This window comes from Amblyomma americanum, chromosome 2 (genome assembly GCF_052857255.1).
Source record: "Amblyomma americanum isolate KBUSLIRL-KWMA chromosome 2, ASM5285725v1, whole genome shotgun sequence".
In the NCBI taxonomy this organism is placed as follows: Eukaryota; Metazoa; Arthropoda; class Arachnida; order Ixodida; family Ixodidae; genus Amblyomma; species Amblyomma americanum.
Window position 1 is genome coordinate 80,375,735 of NC_135498.1, and position 23,821 is coordinate 80,399,555.

Consider the following 23,821-nt stretch of genomic DNA (forward strand, 5'->3'; position numbering starts at 1 on the left):
ACGGTGAACTCAAGCGGGCAAAGTACGCCTACTACGAACACCTGTTTGCTGATATTGCTTCTCGCGCCCCGACAAAACCTGGAAAGTGATAAACAATTTTCTAGGTCGAGAAAGCAAAAAAGTGTATTCCTGATTCTCTGGCGCTTAATGGCGATGATTTACATGGCAATGCACTTGCGGACTCTTTCAACTATCATTTTGTAAACATAGCCCCTCCAAAAAATTATCTTCCTGATGCATTAGACTTTAGGAGCATCGTTAACGAGACCATTTTTCTGTACCCAACAGATCAATCCGAAGTGCATAGCACTTTTTTGAGCTTGAGCAATAGTAAAGCATTAGATATAGATAACTTACAGATTAAACCAGTTAAATAGGTTCTACCACTCATCACCACGGTACTTACACATAATTTTAATCTCATTCTGGGCTCGGGAACTTTTCCTGATGCAATGGAACAGGTCAAAGTCTCTGTCATTTTCAAAGGCGGTGACCGAAACTCAGCCAACAATTATCGACCGATATCAGTGCTTCCAGTTTTTTCAAAGGCCATAGAAAAGATAATTTTCTCTCGCATAAATAAGTTCCTCGAAGATAGAAACATTATCACAAATTCACAGTTTGGTTCCCGGAAAGACAGATCAACAAAGATAGCTCTGTTCACTCTAAAATAAATTATTCTAGAAAATATTGAAAAACAGATGCTTACACTTGCAATATTTATTGATTACAGTAAGGCTTTCGACTCCCTCAATCACAGCATTCTTCTCACTAAGTTGCAGGCTTATGGAATTCGTGGAAACAGCTTAACGCTTCTGAAATCTTACCTGCATGAAAGGCAACAGTGCGTACATATAACGGGTAACATATCATCATTCTTGCCCATTTCATGTGGTGTTCCACAAGGCAGCGTATTAGGTCCTCTTCTATTTAGTTTATATGTGAACGATATAGTAAACATAAATAAAACAGCCCAGTTCATTATGTATGCCGACGACAGCCCAATGCTGATCTCTGGTTTCAATATTCAACATATGATAATAAAATGTAATCAGATGCTTGAACAGTTGTCTGCTTGGTCAAAGCAAAATAGAATAAATATAAACCCATCTAAGACAAAAGCTGTTATGTTTCATTCTAAAAATAAACCAGTCTTAGCGAGTGAAGTTATTATGTTAGAAGGTCAAGTAGTCGGTATTGTCGATCATCATAAAATTCTCGGAGATCATTTTTCTTCGACATTAAGCTGGGACGTGCACATAAATAACCTTTCCATAAAACTTTCCTCCGTCGCTGGTTTAGTATCACGCTGTCGTAGGTTGCTTCCATTATCAGTCAAGCTTCAAGTATATAATGCCCTCTTTAACTCTCGCTTAACATATTGTTCTTTAGTTTGGAGCACAACCACGAGATCTAATTTAAGCAAGCTTGTAATAATTCAGGAGAAGATTGTCCGTTGCATCGCAAATATTGCACCTATGTCATCTTGTAAAGAATCCTTTTCCTCCCTTAACGTTATTCCCATAGATAACCTATACGACTTTCGTTTATTACAGGCAGCCTGCTACTCCTCCGCACAAATAAAAAGCACTATAGCTTTGTTGGCGTCTTTAAAACAGCGCATTACAAACTCAAACATATACACAAGAAACAGAGACAAATGGGTGATCCCGCGCATTCGCACTTTCTATAAACATCAGTCTTTGACCCATAACCTTCCTGTTGCGCTCAACAAATACTATCCTATTCATGAATACAGTGTCAAGCAGCTGCATTCCTATTTTGCTAATGTATGATTTCTACTTCTATTTTTGTTTTGTTAGCGATATTTCATATTGAATTGCACATTGATGTCATTACTCTTTTGTTGTTGTTTTGCTTTGTGTGAGATCTCTTTTTTGTGATATGCATCATGTATGCTAAATGCTGTGTGTATGCTATGGAAATAGTATAGATCAGTTTCATTTGTGAACTTTTTGGGTGAATGCTAATTTATCTCTTTTTTGTAAACACACGCTACTGCCATGTATTGGGTCTCCTGGGCCTAGTCAAGCTCATAGCTTTTAGCTCAGGAGACCTTTCCAATTTCTGGAAAAAAATAAAATAAATATGGGGGAGAGAATGAATAACGTCCAAGGACGAAGATGAAGAAGGAACGCCCAGCGAAACGCAGCGGCGAAAGGCTGACATTGCAATTCGACTGAGCAAGTTCCACTCGGCCAGCTGTAGCTATCGCGTCACTCCAGGTTCAACCAGAGCTAAACCACCGCCATTTTTTGCTGTTTAAATGTCTTTCCAGCAATATATATTTCGCTTCCGGCGGAATGAAAACGACTTGCTAGTCAGCGCGTTGTGCCGTCGTGTTCTTTCTCGTCCCGTGCTTCTGCGCTGTTTTTCCTTCTGAAGTGAAATTTAACTACACGATTTTTTAACATGGAAGATAAATCCCCCATATCGTCAGATCACGCGCTGAGAAACATCTCAGACAAATATGAATGTTCTGTGTGCAGAAAAAGCAACTTGTCTTGTATCGAAAATAGATTTTTCATTTGCGTTCGTCTCAAACCTCGTCTCAGCTTTATGACGTCTTTTCTCGGTCCATGACGTCACGGAGTGATAAAGGCAGCTATTATTCAATTCCATCAGAGTCATCAACAGCAAGTATCGGTGGGAGAAGGGCGGCAGGGAAAGCCTGGGAGCCGAGCAAGAGCAGAAAATAAAATGTCAATAAAATGTCAATAGAAGTTCAATAAAATGTCAATGCAATGTCAATTAACTGTTTTTTGGTTGGTCGGATCCAGTATCGTGATTACAAACGGCACAGATGCATACTATGCGGTGAAGTAGGAATGACTGAGAACGAGATCAGCACTGATGTCGGTGAGGGGACTTATCCGATCGTTGATAACTCCGATTTTGCTCCGAAATTTTTTTTTTGTCGCAGATTAATCTAAATGTGGTGCCCTTTCATACTGAAATGATTTTAAATGTTCGGCTAAATGTGTTCCGGAGCCTTTTTCAGTGATACATTCACCTCACTCAGTGATAATACCTTCAACCCTTTGTCGATGGGATCCTCCCAGATGATTGGTTTCACACCGAGAGACCGAACAATATTGACGATCTTCTTGATGTAGAGTCGTTCCAGTCCTTCCAGGCTGGGCGTCCCTTGTGCCTTCATGAACTTCGCTATCCTCTTGCTGTCATTCCTGTCGAACTTAAAATGAATTAATGAGCGAGTTCAATGCGTAACGAAGGGCATTTTTCTTATGTTCATTAGCGACCCAGCAAAAATTAACAAGAGGAACGGCCAAGAGCTACAATGTGTTCGTAGAAACAAAATCACAAACAACTGCGTATTAAAAACGTCATCCTAGTGTACTGCAAAGCTTAACCAGCGTGTTAGAATTAGGGGTTAATAACAAAAAATTATGATTAAAGTAGTTCAATAGCTATTATAAGTCGAGCTCGCGCCGTGTAATTTCGTCCAAATGCAGGCATATCTTACTACATGCGCACATATTTACCGAGCCTGAAGCGCGCATGAATCGGGAAGGAACAGTAGCAATGAACCATGAACCTATGAATCTCACCATTTCCTAGCGGTCACCTATATGGTTATACCAATATAGCATGATACAACTTCCTACCTAAAGGGTACTGCTCCCTCACGGAACCCGTTTATGAACAGGTTTCGTGAAGATGGGGCGCTACATGATGATACCATTCATTCAGAAGCATGATATCTGATACCTGATTTAATATATGTTGGCCTTGGGTCCTTGGACACGAGATATTAAACTTATTTTTGGAATATGGCGGAGTGCTCGGCTTGAAGCTCTCTGGCACGGGTCGGCCCGGTATTGCACTGCCTCCGGGATCGGCCCGGGGCATATTAGCGCGCGCCTTTTCTTTCTATCTTTGCTCTCCTATCCTTTGACTCTCCTGCTTGCAGCACGCGGCAGCGAGCGTGGCTCGGCTAGAGCCAGCAGGCAGGCCCGTGCACTTTCCTTTTCATTCTTCCTATCAGCAACAACAGCAGCAGCAGGGGCGCTACATGCACGATTATTGGCGTACGCATACATACAAGGTGTTGCCGTTTGGTTGTGACCCAGTAGTGTAAAATTCACTAGCGTGCAGAGAGCAAGTCTCCCAGTTTGTTTGAGCTGGAGAGACGCGGTTTGCAACTCTACCTGAGAGAAAAACAGTGTCAAATATATAGTGTTATATACAGTTTTCACTTCTTAGGCGCTTAGGCGAAGGAATTAAGGACCCTGTACTGGCTTCTATATGCCTGGTGACCCTCCGCCGCGGCGGGAAACATCGCGTATATCCTAGTCAGACACCCTGGACTACATTACATGCACATCTGTATTTTACGATATTTTAAAAGAAAAAGAAACGGATCAATTGCGCAGCCTGACCGCCGTAGAAAATTTTAGATCCCTGATCTCCTTCGCAGTTACCATTTCAAGAAATGTGTCTGAGCAGCCTTCCAAGTTAGTCGCTTTCTCTAATCAGCTTCCGGCTCTGGCTTCCAAATAATTCTCAAGTCTCTGGTGCTTCACCCTGAAAGTATGGTTTCTTACAATGATAGATGCCGCCGCGGTGGCTCTGTGGTTATGGCGTTCGGCTGCTGACCCGAAAGACGCGGGTTCGATCTCGGCCGCGGCGGCCGAATTTCGGTGGAGGCGAAATGCTAGAGGCCCGTATACTGTGCGATGTCAGTGCACGGGCCTCAGGTGGCCGAAATTTCCGGAGCCCTTTTCTACGACGTCCCTCATGGCCTGAGTCGCTTTGAGACATTAAAACCTCGTAAACATTACAGCGATAGCTCTTTCCGCGACGCTCCTCAAAACACGCGTCAAAACCTCAACTTTATTAGACCCCTTTTCAGAGCCCCTTTAAAGTGCTTCGATTACTGCCGCCAAACTGAACTTTTGCTCAGCTCTGAACTAATAAGATAAAAAGTACGGTGCGTGGGTAATGTGGCACTGCTATTTGAACATAGACCTTTTCCAAAAAGAGGTCGAAAGGAGCGCCATACTCCCCCCCCCCCCCCCCCCCCCACCCCGCCGCACAAGAAAAAAATAATACACGATCATTGCGATTGATGCGGAAAAGTATGCGTTAGAGTTAATCTTCCCCACGGACGGAGCAGCCGCTGCCGCTGACAGGTTCAGACCGTGCAAGCGGGTGGCGAGATTCAGTCCCTCAATCACCGCGTGACACGCCGTACCCCTGTTCCTCTCTTCCGATCCAATCCAGCAACAACAATCGGAATCGCCCTACCCCATCTCTTCTTCTCTCCCCCAGATGCCAACTCCTATCCTTCCATCGTCCACCCCCTCTCAACGTCGACAGTGGAGAGGGCGATTTCACTTTCCCCACTTTGCTAACTCCCAACTGAAAGAACACACGGACATCTTTCAGACATTGGGTTCTAAAGCTATCATATCAAATCATTGTAGCAGCTGACACACCGCGTGCAACGAGCCATCAGCGCTAGCCGGGGATTACCACTGCCACTGAACGCGTTTGCTGCTGCCACAGAACTGCCATGAACGAACAGAAAATGCCGCAGTAGCCAGTGAATAATTGGACGGATTTGTGGCTTAGTTGAACTGCGATCATGACATTACGGCCTGGGCAAGGCCTTCCGGGTCGAATTTGGTTCCACAGGTTGACCTTCCCCGTACATAAAGTCCAATAAAACGGAGAGTTGAGCGAGTTGGTACATACTGCTGGGAATAACAGCGCGTAGACGAGGGACAAAGAAGGAAGAAAACGACAGGACCGGCGCTGACTAACAACTGAAAGTTTATTAGAAAAAACACGCAAAATATACTCATTTGACAACCACGGGCGCGTGCGCAACACCAAAAGCCACAGTGATAAATCAATCACTTAAATCCAGATACATTAGTTCACAGTCATGAACTGTTACAGAGGGGGTGCTCACGCATGAGTCAATGTTTTTATGAAAATGAAACGCTTCACTGATTTCTCTTGTTAGTTTATCTTTGTGTTTGTACAGGATTCTAGTTTTATTAAAGATGGGTGTACATGATTTTTCAGAAGAATCAGGCTGGTTATTCCGGGGACAGTTCCTATAATGTAAAGCCAGATTTGAGGACGGAGCCCCTTTCAGAGAAGTGTTGTGGTCTCGTCGGCGGGTATTTAAGCACCTTCCTGTTTGACCTATGTAGGTCTTCCCGCACGTGAACGGCACTTCATACACAACCCCTTCAGCACAAGAGACAAACCTCAGGCCATGCTTTATCTGGCACCCTCTTTTTGTTTTTCTTCGTTTCTTTTCCTCTTCCCTGGCCTTTCTATCTTCCCTGGCCGTTCACGTGCGGGAAGACCTACATAGGTCAAACAGGAAGGTGCTTAAATACCCGCCGACGAGACCACAACACTTCTCTGAAAGGGGCTCCGTCCTCAAATCTGGCTTTACATTATAGGAACTGTCCCCGGAATAACCAGCCTGATTCTTCTGAAAAATCATGTACACCCATCTTTAATAAAACTAGAATCCTGTACAAACACAAAGATAAACTAACAAGAGAAATCAGTGAAGCGTTTCATTTTCATAAAAACATTGACTCATGCGTGAGCACCCCCTCTGTAACAGTTCATGACTGTGAACTAATGTATCTGGATTTAAGTGATTGATTTATCACTGTGGCTTTTGGTGTTGCGCACGCGCCCGTGGTTGTCAAATGAGTATATTTTGCGTGTTTTTTCTAATAAACTTTCAGTTGTTAGTCAGCGCCGGTCCTGTCGTCTTCTTCCTTCTTTGTCCCTCGTCTACGCGCTGTTATTCCCAGCAGTACATAAAGTCCAGGGCAGAATGGTGCCGTAAGGTGTCCGTACCACAGCCCGTAGCCTTGTACTACTGCGATGGAAAGAAACGCGAACAACGCGGCTTCTTTGAATTGTCTAGATAAAAAAAAATTACAACCGCTTACCTTCAAGGTACTATGAGCGATTAGCGCCAGATGTTGACTCCATGGATGCAAGAACAAAATTTACCCTTTCACCTCCACTAGTGTGGTCTCCAGCCGCTGACTAATAGCATAGCTATCGGCTTCGTTTGAGTAACACATGGTCCAGAGACTTTTGACCCTGACTGCACATTGGAATGAGCAGCTGCTCCGGAACAGGGGCTCGGGTTGGGGAGGTGGAAAGGGGGCAGTGCCTCCCCAGTCGTCTACAACTAAAACGGCAACAGCCAGCCCCTACAGTGGTGGGTATGGAATTGCTCTTTTAGTGCTTTGCACGTGCTGCGAGGCGTGATGTCAAATTCATCACCACATTCCGCAGGCGGAGCGAGTTGTCCGCAATGAGCGCTACAAACGATTGAACGAATCCATAGGATAGGTGAAGTTTACTCCGCATAATCGTGTGGTTTAGGATGTCCGTTTCGAATTTGGTTGCCCTAAGTTGAGCTTCGTCGGAGGGTGAAGTCCAGTATGGAGTGGCTATACGGTGGCCGTGCTCATAGTCTCCAGCTTTGTGCACACCCTGTGAAAAGTTAAGAACCCGGGGGTTTCGCTTCTGAGCCACACCGTGACTTGTAATGCATCCTTAATGATCAAAATCTCCTGAAGGTGAGGAGATTTTCGGCGCTGCCACCTCCAACGGGTATACGTCTTCCAGGAATGCTGCAGGAGCACTACTACACGGCTTAGAAGGAAACCGCATGGGTTCTAAACTTTTGACAAAGGCTTACATGTGTGTACATTGGAATAAGCATCTGCTCCTGAACAGGGGCATTGGGAGGGGGGTGGGGTGTTGGAAAGGGGGTGGTGCCATCCCAGTCGTCTAAAACTCATTGTGTATTGTCTCACTGCATTAATTATTTACAGTCCGTTCCATCTCCTGCTTAATAAACATGACGCCAGGCATCCCTATACTGAGGGTATATTAAACGATGTCCTAGCAAAACAGATGCCATTATTAACATGAATGTCGTAAGAACCCCCTTTATTTGCGCGATTTCATCTCGCACGTCACTACAAAAACGCTTCAATTCTACGACATTATTAACGAAAAGCATACTGTGGTTGAGCTTGTTGGCTTCATATAGTCAGCATTAAAGGTTTTCTTTCGAGTAATCTAAACCAATCATGTCCCAACGGAGGTCACTGGTTGACCGACCCCTGCCCATGAGCGCAATTAGCAGAATTGAAACAGACTGTGCGCGAACTTTTTAATGCAATCAATCACTTCTCGCGTATACATGCGTGTTTATTAAGCTGCCCATGTCAGTATAAGTTTTATATGCATTAAACAAATACATCTTTAAACAGTACAGACAAGAAAAGTATAAACGAATTCAATGAATATTTGAGCATGTATCATTGAATAAAAAAGAAACTCGAAGTTCTGCCCCCCCCCCCCCCTCCTCCTCACCCTCCCACTTACTCAGAAAAGAAAATATGGACGGCGACGTCGCTGAATACAACACGAAGCAGGGGAATTTATGCGGATACTACCACAGTTGTAAAAAAAAAAAAACAGGTTTCGCCCGTCGCCCGTCTGAAGAAACGTTAGCTATACAGTGTTCGGTTACCCCACTCCAGCAGTGCACGCCATTTAAGGCCTACCTGTTACCACGTGACCACAGGTGGAACATTCTCTAGACTGACCACGAGAGTGCCCTTTGCCCGCCGCAGTGGCTCAGTGGTTAGGGCGCTCGGCTACTGATCCGGAGTTCCCGGGTTCGAACCCGACCGCGGCGGCTGCGTTTTTATGGAGGCAAAACGCTAAGGCGCCCGTGTGCTGTGCGATGTCAGTGCACGTTAAAGATCTCCAGGTGGTCGAAATTATTCCGGAGCCCTGCACTACGGCACCTCTATCTTCCTTTCTTCTTTCACTCCCTCCCTTATCCCTTCCCTTACGGCGCGGTTCAGGTGTCCGCCGATATATGAGACAGATACTGCGTCATTTCCTTTCCCCAAAAAAACAATTTAAAAAAAGCTGGGGCCCCCAAGGGCTACGCCGCTTTCCGGCAACACTCGCAGCGGTAGTTTTCAACAAGCGACATGCGACGACCCACAGACGATCGAGATTTATGTCGGAGAAGTAAAACCCGCCGTACAGCTGCCCATATATATTTGAAAGGCAGCTCATGCAGGCGCGTGCACGTGGCTCACGCACCAGCACTGCGAGTGGAACCCGTCCATGCCCAGGTGCAGATGCGTGTCCTTGAAGAGTCCCGCGATGCCTTCCAGCACGGAACGCATGAAGGCGAAGGTGCCCTCCCGGCTCGGATCCAGCACTCGACACGGAGTCAGGAATGGCTCGCCCCTTTTCTTGCTGCCGTAGCACAGCGTCAACAACTCTGCGGATAGCGTACGTGTGCGGCCCGCACATGTCGTACAGTAAAACAGAGAAAAATGCCCGGCTTTTTCTTCTGGGAAAGGAAACGGCGGAGGAATGAGAAGCAAAGCGACGGACGCGTAGCGGCTGTTGAGGTACAGTGCCTGTCATACTTACAGGGAACACAGCAGCGCGTGGCTGCCACCGAGAAGCACATGCGCAGTAAGCATGGCCGGCTGTTCTTTTCGCGCATGCGCCTGGTGACACCCATTCTCCCCGGCTCTCGGCGGCAGCCACGCGTTGCTGTGTTCCCTTTAAGTGTGGCACATACTGTACAGTGCTCATCGTTGCCCTGCCACTATGAAAGCGCAAGGCAACGTGTGTTACGCACGCTGGGTGGTAGTGCACTCCCGGTAGATCGTCGCGGGCGATAACGCACAAGCAGACACAAGCACACTGCTCCAGCAGCGTGGCGATAACCGTGAGTCCAGGGCAAACGCGCGATCGATTGTCACGATCACAGTGGCCCACGGACGCTTGCTACTGGCCCGGGGGCAAGCAGCTGCGCTATCGTGCTTCGCCGGCCGGGCAAGTCGACTGCGCAGCCTCTTCGAATTAGCCGCTGAATGCGCTCATGTGTTGAAATCATCAGGCATTTACTCTCATTGAAATACATGCAGTTCTGACGGGACTGATGTGCCTGCTCAAATTAACGCCTTGTCATTGTATGGCGTAAAGTAATTAAGCACGCTCTCACCAACGATGTAATTGAAATAGTGACTTCTAGTGCATGTTTCTGTGTTCCAAAGCGGCTTTAGAAAATGAGTCTCTATGTTACGCAGTTGGTTACAGTCAACCATAACTTTACTGTCTTATTAGATAGATCACAGCAATTAGAGAAATTTATTTTTAGATTTCAGCGAAGCATTCTAGAACTTTTCATATCAACTTCTTGCCAAGCTCGGGCTGATGCATCTTTAGCCCTAGTACACTGGGTAGCTTTGGACCTTAAGAATCGACCCCAGTATGCGGATATAGTTGGTTTCTGCTACCACATCCAGTCATCTCTGGCACTCCTTTGAGAAGCGTACCGAGTGCACTGCTGTTTTTAGTTTATGTTAATGATACAGAATGATACAGTTTGTTCCATTGATCAAAGTGCCTAATCTGCCGAAACTGCATGCTTTCATTCTCTCATTAAACCCAAACTTGAGTATTGGTGGCACTTAGTGGCAGGAACAGAGCGTGTGACATTCATACAAGTATATATATATATATTAGCAGACAAAGTTAAGGAAAATGAGGGGCTCGTTTGATAAACTTATGAAGGGAGCCAACAGTCACCGAAACCAAGGTGCATAGGGGAATGTTTAATTTTTTTTTAATGTTTAGTACTGATCAATGGGATAATAATACTTCGATTAATATATCGCTTAAAGAAAATTACTTATAAAGGAGCAGATTAAAACAACCATGCCGCCGGTGGGATCCGAGTGTCCACATGCATATAAGTGTTACGGTGCAGATTGCCTGTGCCCCATAAAAGAAAAAAAGATATCGGAAATTGAAGATGAGCAATGAGGGTACGTGCGATTCATTTACAATAAATTCAAGAGGTCTGATTCTCCATCTGCCTTAACGACCACCAGCCGAATAAAACCCCTCCATATAAGGTGAAAATCGCTTAATTTTTCTCCACTCACTCCTTGATGGGAAGTTGGGAATTTCCCCTTCATCTCCTGTCACACCATCAACGACATGAAACATCCGTCACCAACAAGTCCACGCTTTAGCACCACATTAATCGAAAACAAACTTGAAATTTCCCGCGTACCTTAGATGAGTAAAATTTATTACTTGAAGCGATTATACGCAGTGATAATTTCAAGAAGTGCAAGCACACTCGCACACATTTATATATCACGGATGCTCCCCATTCTCGCAAGGCATCCTGTAGCCACTCGATTTTTCGTTTTCATGATTCTACATGCTGTGCACTTTCGAGTGCAGTTTCAAAGCCTTCGAGAGGCTCTGGGATGTAATTACATGGAAGCTCCGAGTTGGAGATGGGCATTCTATCCCACCTACTAGAGATTCGGGGCTCCAACAAGACCTTGGGTCGATAAAGTATAGCTATTCCGTTTTGAATGTATTCTAACTTCTTTTTCTTTTTCGTTCAGTGTCTGGCTGAAACCACCCCATGATCCCGGCCTCCCTCGGCTTCAGCCAATGACGAGGAGTGTCTGTGGGATGTTGCGTCGCGTGAGACAATCACAAAAGGAGGGAGAAAAAATTAGGGCTCGCTTACCGGGGAACGCCCTGCCCATAGCCCACGCGTGTTCCGGAGAAGGGACTTCCGGGACGACACGTACCCCGCGAAGTCGCGCGTACTCGATCACATCCTCGACGTCTTCCGGGTGGTACACGTGCCGAGGGGAGTACGCCGCCTGCGTGGCACGGCGCGAGGGGTTACTTTCACGCACGGTCGCAGCCACGTAGTGCAAAAAAAAAAAAACGGTTGTCCGAGCTGTGCTTGCCTGCGCTCCGCCGAACTTCTTTTTTTTTTCAAATTTTAGGCTTTCACTTTTTATCCTTCGAGAAGAAAAGAAAAGGAATGATGGCAGGAAAGGTGGAAGCAAGTAATCGAGAAGGCAAGAAAGGAAAGCTAGAGAAAGGCGAAAGTCGGTAATGAGGCGAGGAAGAAAGTGAGAAGGAAAAAAATTCGCAAGCGATCATACGAGATGAGGCGACAAATCTGCGGTGGCAGTATTAGTTGTATGTACACTTCGCTGCTACAAGGGTCGCCTTCCCGTAGTGGCTTTGAAATTGTATTTCGCCGTCACTTTTATGTAAAGAATGCATCCGCGTGGGCTTCCCGGGTGGAGACATCTTGAAGTTGAAAGTGGGTGGATGGGTGGTGGGTAGGGCCTTCTGGACAGTGGCGATCGAGGCTTCGGTAGAGTGTAGCTGGTCGGTAGCGGCTTCTGGACGGTGAAGGTGGACGGGGTGTGTCTTCTGGAGGGTGCAGGCTGCTGGTTAATGGCGGGAGAAGGTTCCGGCCGGTGTAGGTGGGTTGGGTTTGGTTTGATTTGGTGGTGGGTGGTATATTCTGGAGGATGGAGATTGATGGAGGGGTATACAGTAAGCGGAGGCCTTTTGGAGGGTGGCGCCGTCACACAACATAATACGGACAGATTTTCAGCAAGCGATGGTAGTAACACTAACGCGCTAAAAACAGAGAAAAAAAAATAAGGGGGTGCAGCAGCGATCATGCGATGCGGTAAATCTGCGTAAGCAATATTGCTTATTTGTTTCCTTTTTTGAATCGATGACCCTCCTGTCGCTTCCTTGGATTCACTGTGGGCTTCTGAAGGGTGGTTGGTGGGTGGAGGCTTGTACACACTAAACACGAATACGCCTGTATGTGGGAGTAAAAAGGGAGTAAGCTGTCCTCTAGCACGCACCCTTTTACAAAAGGGCGTGCGCTAGAGAAATGATTAGTCCCTTTCTACTCCTTTCTGTTTAGAGTGGAGGTGGGAGGCATTTTTTTCCCCATGGGTGCTCTGGAGGAGGCATTTGAGGAGGGAGGTCCACATTTATTGGAGTCCCGGTAGCCGCGGCTGGTGAGCCGGCGGAGCGGGCTGCTGAGGTTACTGGCCAGGCCGACTGCCGAGAGCGTTCTGTGTTGCACGAGCGAGAGCTTCTTCATCAGCGCCGCTGGCGATGCCAGCGCCGCCACTTTCGGGGCCCCGAGGCTGCTCGGAAGGTATCTCGACCTGCTCCGAACCACTGGGGCTGCGGGGGAGGCTTTACTATGCACACACAGACCACGGCGTTTGCGTCGAAAGAGGAAAATACTGCTAACGTTGTGAAACGAAATGAAGTGGTACGGGATGTAGAGTTTAGCGTCCCGAAGTTGCCAGTGGGCTATGATAGAGGCCGCAGCGGAGGGCTTCCGATTTATTCAGAACCACGACGCGTTATTTAAAGTGCATTCGCATATCGCAAGCCCAAACGGGCATCTTTCGCATGCGAAATGCGGCTGCCACAGCCGGCATTATGTCCCGAAGAACTCGACTCTGCACCTGAACTCTAAAACCTCTGAGTCACCGCGGAGGGTAGAATGGATGGAAGAATATGAGAAAGACAGAAGGATGAAAGGAAAAATTAGGGAAGCGAAAAAGAAGTAACTGAAGGGAAAAAGGGGGAAATAAGGAAAATAAGAAGCAACTTGCATATATGCCAGACTTTAAAAGAATGGGATTCTGAGCAAAAGAAGAAATGATTGGACAGAATTTTACGCCTTAATTTTTGCTGTGCGTCCCTTTCCTTATTGTATACACTCCACCTTTTCGACATATAGTTCGACGAGTTTGCCCGACCTTCAGTTTTGTAGAAGCAGCTCCGTCGATGGGGCGCCTCTAGTGATTCGAGCACAAGGGGAGAGGGAAATCAAGAGGGAGAGAAAGTGGTTGACGTGACGAGGGTTTCCTGTCTTCTTGCAGCTTCTTGCAGCTCTGCCTCGGGTTTTGGGAAACATCGTAATGATTGACCGCGAGCAAAAAATCTACGAAAAATCCCCAGAGAAGCAACCTAGGAGGCAGACGGGCCACCTAGGTCACGTGACCTTGTGGCGTTAACACAACTTGCCCACCGGATTGTGAGAAAACTGTCAAGCGTGGCAGGTGGCAGTTAAACTAATGATTGGTCGCTCGGGAAGAGCCACCTGGGCTCCACAAGTTCCACTGCTGGGAGTGCCTGTCATCGCAGGGCAGTTGCGCATCGCTTATCCGCTGCACCAATGCGCCAGGAGGGGTGTGAGGACTGCCAGGGATCTACGAACTGCAAAGTCGAGAATGACAAATTCCTCATGTATGGACACTAAGTAACCCATTACGCTATCGCGTCATACCCTTAAGGCAGAGCTTAAGTGTCCCCTCCTATTTTTCGGAGTCACTGCCCTACTTTTAAAAAGGCCTTCAATCCTCCCGCCAACAGATCATCAAAGCCACGTACAGCACTTATACCCGCGGACAGCTTTTTGTGGCTACGCAGGGGAAGCTACGGGCACGAGCCGCCAGCTGAAACGCCTATCTCTCTCTCCTCCGGGAGAGAGTGATAAGAGCGCGCTTGTGAAAACCTTGCTCCTCGCCCGCGTAGGTTCCACTGCCAAGCCAGAAAAAGCTGTCCGCGAGTTTAGTGAGGGTAGCCTTAACAAAGTGCTTGTTCAAAACTGTTACAGGAAACAGCGGTGCGCGGCGCATGACCACACTTCAGCCACTACTTGCGCTCACCATGGTCATGTTAGGAACGCTGACCACATCAAGCGGCCACGACTGGTAGTCCACGATGTGCCAGTGGAAGACGTTCATCTTGTTATAAGCCATGGCGTCCTGCAGTGGTCGCAGAACGAACATGCATGCACGCATTGCATTCGGTTATAAGACATGGTGAGCTGCTGGCTTGCAAAAGAGACAAAAAAAAAACACGAAGCACAAACTTCTAAGAAATTATTAAGTGTTTGTAACGAGAACACGGCAGATTTTAGATTTGGAGACGCGCTGCCCCGAAGTTTCATTACGTTTTTCTTTCCGACAGTGCAGCTTCTTTTCCATTGACGCGGAGTATCTTTCGTTGTGGGCACAGGTTCACCCGATAAACGCTGCTTTGAAGACTTCGCCCGCTTGCCTATGTGCCTGCCTATCGTTGCCTCCATGCTGCAACGCCTGCTGTTTCTAAATACGCCAAGCAATATAAAAGAAAAGAAATACTAAGGAAATAATAATTTGCACGGATTCATTTCTTGAGTGGTATTTGCGCCGTCACGCCGTGGCCAAACTGAATGGACAAAAAGAAAACGCACATAAATGTATCGCTAAAAGGTACTTGTCTGGGCTAGGCGGTACATTTCGCGGAAAAGGTAATCAACGATACAATGCCACGCGTTGATTGTGCTTAGGTTCTCCTATTTATTGCGCCATCGTGGTAATGAAATCATCAGTCGTAAGAAGACACAGAGTTGAATGAGAATATTTCACTCGTTGAGGGACTGTCTATATAGGAGGTGACAGATAATTCATTTAACCATTGTTTGGTACGAAGACAGCTCCGTACTATTGATTCCTCCGCAAACTAAACATGGTCTTTTTTCCAAGCGACAGACATTGCTGTAGATATCAAGTGTCTTTGGAACAGAATGTTCCAATCAAATATGATTACTATACAACTAACAGAATTATTGTTCCCGACATTAAACCTGTGGTATGATATTTTTCTCCTTGTAGTTAATAAACACTTCGTTATTCGCAAAAATGGGCAACAATTCCACAAACCAGCCATTTGTTTTTTTTTGTGTGTGTAAATTATGCCTTAATTTTCTCTTCGCAAAGAATAAAGTGGTGTCACTGAGAGGGTTGCTTGTTATGGTTCATTTATTTTTATTTATTTATTTTTTAACAGACATGCAACGCCTACCACAGGGGCGGAGGGTAAATGCTACGGTGCCGGACGCGGCCTCTGTCAGTCTGCAGTACAGCGTAGCGCGCGTACAGAACTGAAAATCGCGAAACACACGTGAGAGTACAATAAATGGATTGTTTGAATGCAACAAGAAACAAGAACCTGAATATCTCTTTGAACATACATTTTTTGCAACACACAGATGTTTTTATACAGAAATATGCGAGAAATGTGAGGAAACTGTAGCATGAACAGTTTAGGACAGCTTTAGATCTACGGCCCATAGGACGCGAACACAGCACGCAGTATCGGGAACAATGTTGCACGAGCATGGCTAATTGGTTTCTCTTTGGACAGAACCAGTAGGTAAACGGATAGCCGTGCAAGTCTGTGATGCAGATGGCTCATCCCATCTACCCAACGCAAAAAAAAAAAAAAAATCGTGAGCTGAAAAGGGGAGGTCTTTCAGTTGCACGTAGTCACTCACGTGAATACAAAGGGCAATCATGCGAGGAAGGAGTCTCACCAGGTTTTGCTTGATGACGCTCACGGGAAGGAAGTGCCTCGCAGTGTCCAGCAGGACTCCCCTGTACGAGAATCTGGGAAAGTCCTTCACGACGCCAGCTGGAACGACGTGCTTAAGAAGGAAGAAAAGAAAACCAATCACACCCAACGTCACCCCTGACATGGCCAAGAACTGTCTACTCTTTTTTAATGTTCATCTGTTTTTAATGTTCATGGCAAGGGCCAATGGGAGCTGTAATGAATTGAACAGAAGATTTAGACGGCGTGTAAAAATCGCCGACAATATACTCTGTGGTAGTGAGGGGGTTTAAGAAGAGAAAGACATCAGCAGAAGAACGCAGAAAAGAGGTAAATAAAGTTAAGGAGGAGAATAGGGCGTGGACATAGATCGCCGGAGGATAATTTAAGCGGGGATACAAAATACTTCGAAAAAAAAAACATTTTGTGATGAAGGAGACGGTCATTAGCCTAGCAGCACTGCCGTCGCTCAGAGCGAGAGTCTGCTGACTCTGACAGACTAGAGACTGTTTCGCCGCCGCCAAAGCGCTGACCTAAACTAAGCCCCCGTCAGAATACTAATGCTGGAAAAGCGCATATTTTCAACGAAAGGTTGTTTATATATGATCGCATTTTTCTCCGCGTGTCGTAAAATTGCACCATAACAGCGAACGTATCCGCAGATCCTTCCTCGAGAAGCTTACAGTTTTCTGCTATTTATTGCCAAAAAACGCACCCCATTGGTTTTCTATGAGGACAAACTTTTGAAAACAAGATTTGCTAAGCGTTTGAAGGTTAGACCTTTCCCATCAATTTGTTCATAACAGTATCTTAAAATATTCCACAGTTGCCTCACAAATAAAAGTTAAGTGCAAGGAATCTGAACTTGAAGTTTCGCAGGAGTCCGATGCACTGCATATATGCAAACAAACAAACAAAGAAACAAACAAACAAGAAAGCCCAATGAAAGCCACTGTTCAGAAGGACAGGGAGAGTTACAGTGTGTAGCATTTGTGTAAGGGTCCTCAATTCGAGCTAGTAACGTGCGCGCTCTACATAAGCTTGTCCCAAGTGGTACACATACCTGTTCGTGAATGCGGCATTCAGATGAAGTAGATGGTACAGAGAGATTCTAAATGGCAAGGAAGTCGGTGCGCAAGTCTTGTTTTACTTGCTTGCATGGATGCAGACGCCAAAGGATATATAGCACATAACTACAGCAGGGTGAAAAACGAACTTGTACTGAAGCTAAGTGTTGACATCCCTAAGTGCTTGCTTTGCCAACATTGTGTTCTGTCTGCACTTGCATCGTTGCAATGGCGCTAACAAAACTGACTTACGTATTGTGTGATAGGGTCCAGATGAACCAGCTGGCTGAACGTTTCCAGTCCTGTTCGGAGCAGAAGTGCGTGTTAAGGAGTTGCCAACGTGTAAGCCTTGTAATTTATGCAGGTTAAATGAAATTTCTTATAAAACAAGTTTTTCGGTTATAAGCAGTCGCGGGAACGCGAGCCATTCTGTGAGAATAAAAATTGATGGTATGTAAAAAAGCGCCCGATTCACTGCTTTCTTTGGAAACCCTTCCATGGACGATAGGTTCTAAAACTGGGCGAGCTGCGAGTATTTAGTGTTATAAACACTAGTATAGCAATTTTTTAACTTTCATTAGAGTACGTATAAGCGATATCAGATAAAAAATACGCCATCGAATGAGCATAACTACGCACCACTTCGGCTGCATCGACTCAGGTTCCCTGACACTGAGACATGCAAAAATGAAGACCGCTGAGTACTCTCGCGGTAGCTTCACAACCATGGCACGGTGAAATGCCAAAGATCATCGAATTTTCAGGTTCTGTTTGATTTTTGGTGGTTTAACGTCCCAAATCGACTCAGGGTATGAGGGATGCCGTAGTAGAGGGCTCCGGATAACTTCGACCGCCTGGGGTTCTTCAACGTGCGCTGACATCGAACAGCACATGGGCCTCTAGAACTTCGCCTCCATCGAAACGCGACCGCCGCGACCGGGATCGAACACGCGTATTTCGGGTCAGCAGCCGAGCGCCATAACCACTGAGCCACCGCGGCGGCCGGTGGGCGAGTTGATTCAGTTGGTTCATGACTTCTGTCCGGTATCCATCTCGTGCGTCTCATTTCAAACAATCATTTCTCTTTAAAAATTTCTCTTTAAAAAAGTTTCTGTGGAAAGCTTTTTTTTTTTTTGTAGCCGTATGGCTGCGCTCGGGTGGATGCCAATGAGTAATTACTCCCTTATTACAAATCCACTCCACCTTGGGAGTTCCCCTAAACATTTTTTTATTTTTTATTTATACAAGTATACCTGCAGCACCACAAGGGCATTAGTGCAGAGGGGGACAATCATTTTTATTGTTCATTGTATTGTTCATTGTTTATAGTTCATTGTAATCATTGTATTGTTCATTTCGAAAGTTTCTCGAATCGTGAGTTTAAATACTCTAATCCTTTCTTCTCTATGCTCTTCTTACCGCGCAAGGCACCCCAGACAGTTTCGGAGGCCAAAACGCCGTCACCTTGGTCGGGTATCTTCAGCGTATCTGTGGGCGCAAAGACACAACGTGTTACAGAGCACGCGTTTCCATCACTCAGATTGTGAAGTAAACGCGGAAGTTGTTTGCATTATTGCTAAAACATCCAGATAGGGCTCCTGCTATACCATCTCTTGGTGTTTCGGCCAAGGGACTCGCCTTCGTCGAGAAAAACTAGAAGGCTCCCCCCCCCCCCCCCCCAAAAAAAAAAAATAATCTTGAAATTAAAAAAAAGCGCTTGTCCTGTCACTCTTCTCTTCATTTTGTTTCACTATTTGCGCTCCCACAATTTTCAAAAGTTTGGAAAAAATGATTTTCCAGATATCGATCAGTGTCAGAAGCCCTTCGTTAATCACCATCACAATTGACTGCAAGGGCAAAATTTTACTGAGCAGTGTTGCTGTAAATAATAGTTTTTTTTAAATCTTTGGTGCCTTACAAATGTTACGGCAAGCATACCAGTGCGCGTTAAAAGCATAAAAGTTTCACCTAAGCGCGGCCGCCCTGCACAGGTATACCATTACCGCGGTGAACCACGTATTACAAGATCCTTTTCTTTTCAGGTTCTATTTCGGACAGTTCTTTGCAGCAAACGACAATTTACTATAAGTGCTCGTTTCTGTGTGCGGCATTAAATGCTTTCTTTTTTGGCTCATTATTTCATGAACAACATGAAAATCGCATGTTGCACTAAAAACCATTCACCCAATTATATTTACTTTTCTAATTTAGTACACAATTTCCACACTTCCACTACTATCAGATATGCAGTGGTCCGACCGGTCTTTCCTTTGTCCTTCTTGCCTGAGTTCGAACACTTACATGTTATCGCAACGACCATTTCAAACGCAGAAGAGCCGAGGCGTCGGACGTCGTTAGCGTGGCTAGCGCTTGGAACAATGATGTCAATAACACGTCTGGTCAATAACTTTGTTTTCGCCTCTCACTTCTAAGTCGTACTTTTCGAACTAACTCTCACATCAAGTCCCGTATAGTGAATAGCAAGCGTTAAAAAAGTTTGAAAATCATCAGTTGACTTTCAACACCCATCTGGAATAAGCGAAAGTTATGCGATAATTTTCCTACGGTGTCCTGAGCTTTGTGCACGGGAAAACTACGCACATTCTTGAGGAAACGTATTTGCCGGCCGAAACTGGCTTCAGCCCGATTGTTAACAATTTTGTTCAGGGTGCAAAAACCGGATAAAATCAGGTTTTACCCAAAAACGAAGGTCCTCATGGCCGCAATGCGACCCAACCATACCCAACAATTCTGGACAAAAGCATTTTTGAACGGGAGCCAATTTTCGAACGAAACTTTTTCATACATATCGTAAGATTTCACTATAACAATCAGATCTCCCGTTGGCAGGCTTGAATTTTGTTGCTATTACCATTTTTGCTTTCATCAAAGCTTTCCACATTGGTTTTCTTAACAGTCTTAACTGCTCGATGCGAGCAATGGAAACAATTTAAAAGAAAGATTTCGCTGCACTATGGAAGAAAGGACTATTGCCTTCAATATTTCCACAACATCATACTTTACAGTTTTCGAATATTCAAAATTTTGTCCAAGAATGCCGGACACGCGTGTTTGGGGTCGAATGAACAGTTTCCTCGCTCTAAGTGAGGTCTCATAGTTTAGCCCAGCGATTCATATAACGCCAATATATACAGTGCCAATATATATAACGCCAAATATATAGTTCCGCTGTATTGCCTTTCAACTATCATGACATCGCAGCAAACCGCCTTGCAAATTCCAAAGCCGCTATAGGAGGTGCACGCAAACAGATGTAGGACGGTTTATCGCAACGTCATGGCAGCATTTCGGCGCCGTTCGTCGGAGGGCCTCCTCTGAGATGCATATCCCGCTTTGTTCTGGATCGAGTTGTAGCCCATCTAGCTAGAGCTATCATCAAAACGTTCTCTAACCATCGCCGTATTTATCACTGTAGACTCTTCCGTGCACTTGGTCCAAGCACGGCTGGCTGTGGCAGCGCGAGCTTACTGCACCTGCTCGCATTCTGCCGAGGAGCAGGTGTTTTGGCTCCTGCGTGTACCCGATGGAAAAGTGTACAGTGTATATAAGTAGTAGTTGTGTGCACTCAACAGCTCTCGTCGCTGCCGGCCTGAGGGTAGCGGCACTGCTGTCCGTGCTTCACGCGCACCGCGAGGCGATAGAGCAGGGTCAGCTGGGGCCCGGCCACCTCGCCGACTTCCTCCGGCGCCGAGGTGGCGAACAGCAGCCGCCGGTAGCGCTGCAGCGCCTTTTCCAGCACGTCGCACTCGTCGTCGGCGCCAGCGGAGATCAGCTCGAACGCCTTCCGGTTCAACACTCGAAGCGCCGAGTCCGACAGCTCCACAGATTGCGGAGCCGGCCACAGCGCGGGCGACGGCGCCAGAGGCTCCTGCGCTCCCAAAAGACGGTGCCGCTGAATCGCCATTCTGTTAAGAAACTATACAACCAGCGCCGTATAAAAAAAAAATGAAATCTCCCTCGTCGTTCAGAGTACTTGAAATGTTTTGCAACATCGGCGTGTGCCGTCTATAGGATCGGTCATACATGGTTCTAGCCGCATTTTTGAAATGAATCTCCTCCGGGTCATTCCGCGTCACACCGACCATCACAAAGCGCTTTTGCCGTGCGCCTCTTGTTGAAGCGCACAACGAACCAGAGACGAGTCACGAGTCAACGAGACATGTCTGTAGCCAAACGCAACCATGCATAACATCCGCGGCGCCGCTCAGGCTTAAATGGGCTCTGAAAGGGGCTCTATAATGTTGCGGTATGCTTGGGATGTGAAAGCACGCCGCTTCACGAATATTGTCCAGCAAGAAATTTTCAAATGCGCTTTGTAGAACCTGAGTTATCTGTAGTTAAAATTCGAATTTCCGCGTCTTCGCGCCTTTCCCTCTTCTCTCGTCACTTTTTGCACGCTGGAAGGTCGGCGCTCCTCCGCCGGCCCCGCCTCCGGTGGCAGAGCCTCTTGAACCCCCGGAGCTACGCGGCTTATTGGCCGCGGCCTTGGTAGCTGGCTGACGTCCGAAAGAAAATAACCAGTAGCCACCTCTCAACATGTATACGCAGGTGCGAGCGACGGAGCAGGGTGCGAGCATCGAACAGTCGCCGGGAAGGGCTCGTCAATTTTCGCGCGTGCTTGTGGGTCCTCTGCTGCATGTAGAGGTGTATTATTCGGCTCAGGTGTTCATGAAAACCTAAAGCAGTGATTGAGCGAGTTGATGTGCTCTCTTCAGAAGGTGTGTTTCAAAGCCCCATTAAGAGGACGCGCCCGGACCCCAACCTTTCCGCCGCACTCTATTGGTGACTTCCAATCGCAGAGTTGGAGCACTTCGGGAGCAACGATTTCTGCTCTTTTCGGAGCAACTGTATTCCAAACGCAGATCTGAGGCACGGATCGCGTCTTCCAATCGTAGACAGGGAGCGGTTGCCGAGCCGAGATTGCTCCGTGGAGCAGTCGGGACTGCTCCGCCGAAATCGGCGGATCCGACCGGAAGTTTGCGTGACGTTTTCAGCGGCGCCCCAGTGTTGGCCCTACATGCTCTGGCCAGAGCAAGTGTACTCCAATCGCAATTTCAGGTCTCGCGCTCTGCGCCGGATTCAGGCGCTCTGTCACAGAGCGTGCAGACCGCTCCGGGCTTGCGATTGGAATTCACCATATCTCTTTTTTATAGACGCCCCGCGTCTGTTCGTTGTTTAGCCCCAAACTGGGACGCACTCGAACGAAACCGTGGCATTTGAGTCACTTGCGAGCAATGAGAAGATGAAGCCACCGTAGCATAAACGGTGTCACAGCGCTGTCTCCAGCAACCCGACCGTCACTTTTTTTTTAATACCAGATCCTTCGAAAGCCCACATCAAACGCTTCCGCGGTCAGTTTCAGCAAGTTCGCTTCTCTCTCTCTCTTGTTAGCCTCCGTGTTCACCTGAGTTTGCTGAGAAAAAGAGATAAAAGTATTTCATGGTTTTAAAAAAAAATTCCAGATAGACACGCCGAACACTGCATTTCTGCAACTGCTGAAAAGTGCATTTCTCCCGATTAGCCACTTAAGCCCCTGTATTCAGTTTAGACTATCTTCTTCCAAGCTCTAAAGGACAACATGCATAACCTATCCTCGCTGCCATGCAAGCAATGTACGCAAGTTGTTTCCATGTATAAGATTTATACGCGTTTTTAAAACACATGCATCGACTTGCATTTTTGTCTGGGCGAGCCTGAATCATGGAGCGTCGGCCAAGTAAGCGCTGAAGTGTGGACTCAAAAGGATTAAATTATGGTATGTAAGTACCAGAAGGCATTTCTACATTCAAAAACAAAATAAACAACCAGCACTTTTCGCCGTTCCCCTGGAGTGAATAGTGCGAAAGTTATGGCTGCACACACAAAACAGCAGCCCGTTCTCATCAAACTCATTCGCTACAAATCGCCCAGCTTCACCGAATTCCGAAGTACTCCACACCTATAATCGGAAGTCGCGACTGCTGGCGGCCTTACTGAGAAAGATAACTTGCAGTGCAAATAAACACGTGGATGTCAAATAGGCTCACTTCGCCAGGGTATCGAGCACGAGTTCTGCGGACAAATTCGGACTCTGGGAAGTCCAGTGTCTGAAAGAAAGAAAATAAACAGGTAAGTAGCAGAAAAATAATAAGAACCTCTCGGACTTAAAAAAAAGTGTATTGGTCAAGTTTCACATACAGACAGCTGATGTGTCGGTTACTCTGCACATCATAGGCGAGCTTCATCCAGAAAATTTGACACGAGGTATGAAATTCAGAAGTCTTCGTGTATCGATTGTTAAACTGCAGCTCTTTCAATCACTGACGGCGAAAAAGGCATGTGTACGTAAAGAAACTAGTGAAAAGAAAAAAAGAAGGGCTGAGAAAGGAAACAATGAAATGAAACTTGCTTCCCAAACACAA

General features: G+C 46.4%; 1 protein-coding gene across 1 annotated transcript in view; it reads right to left on the reverse strand.

The window, feature by feature from the left end:
* Window positions 1–23,821, reverse strand: part of LOC144118721 (beta-hexosaminidase subunit beta-like) — a 35,040-nt gene that overhangs the window by 10,266 nt on the left and 953 nt on the right. Inside the window, exons 2-10 of the mRNA XM_077651567.1 lie at window positions 23,447–23,506; window positions 20,991–21,288; window positions 18,819–18,887; window positions 17,652–17,701; window positions 16,316–16,426; window positions 14,625–14,723; window positions 11,639–11,777; window positions 9,169–9,352; window positions 3,053–3,209 (exon numbers count right to left, since the gene is read on the reverse strand). Of these exons, the coding sequence (XP_077507693.1) occupies window positions 3,053–3,209; window positions 9,169–9,352; window positions 11,639–11,777; window positions 14,625–14,723; window positions 16,316–16,426; window positions 17,652–17,701; window positions 18,819–18,887; window positions 20,991–21,288; window positions 23,447–23,506 (1,167 nt within the window). The remainder of the gene's footprint in view (window positions 1–3,052; window positions 3,210–9,168; window positions 9,353–11,638; window positions 11,778–14,624; window positions 14,724–16,315; window positions 16,427–17,651; window positions 17,702–18,818; window positions 18,888–20,990; window positions 21,289–23,446; window positions 23,507–23,821) is intronic.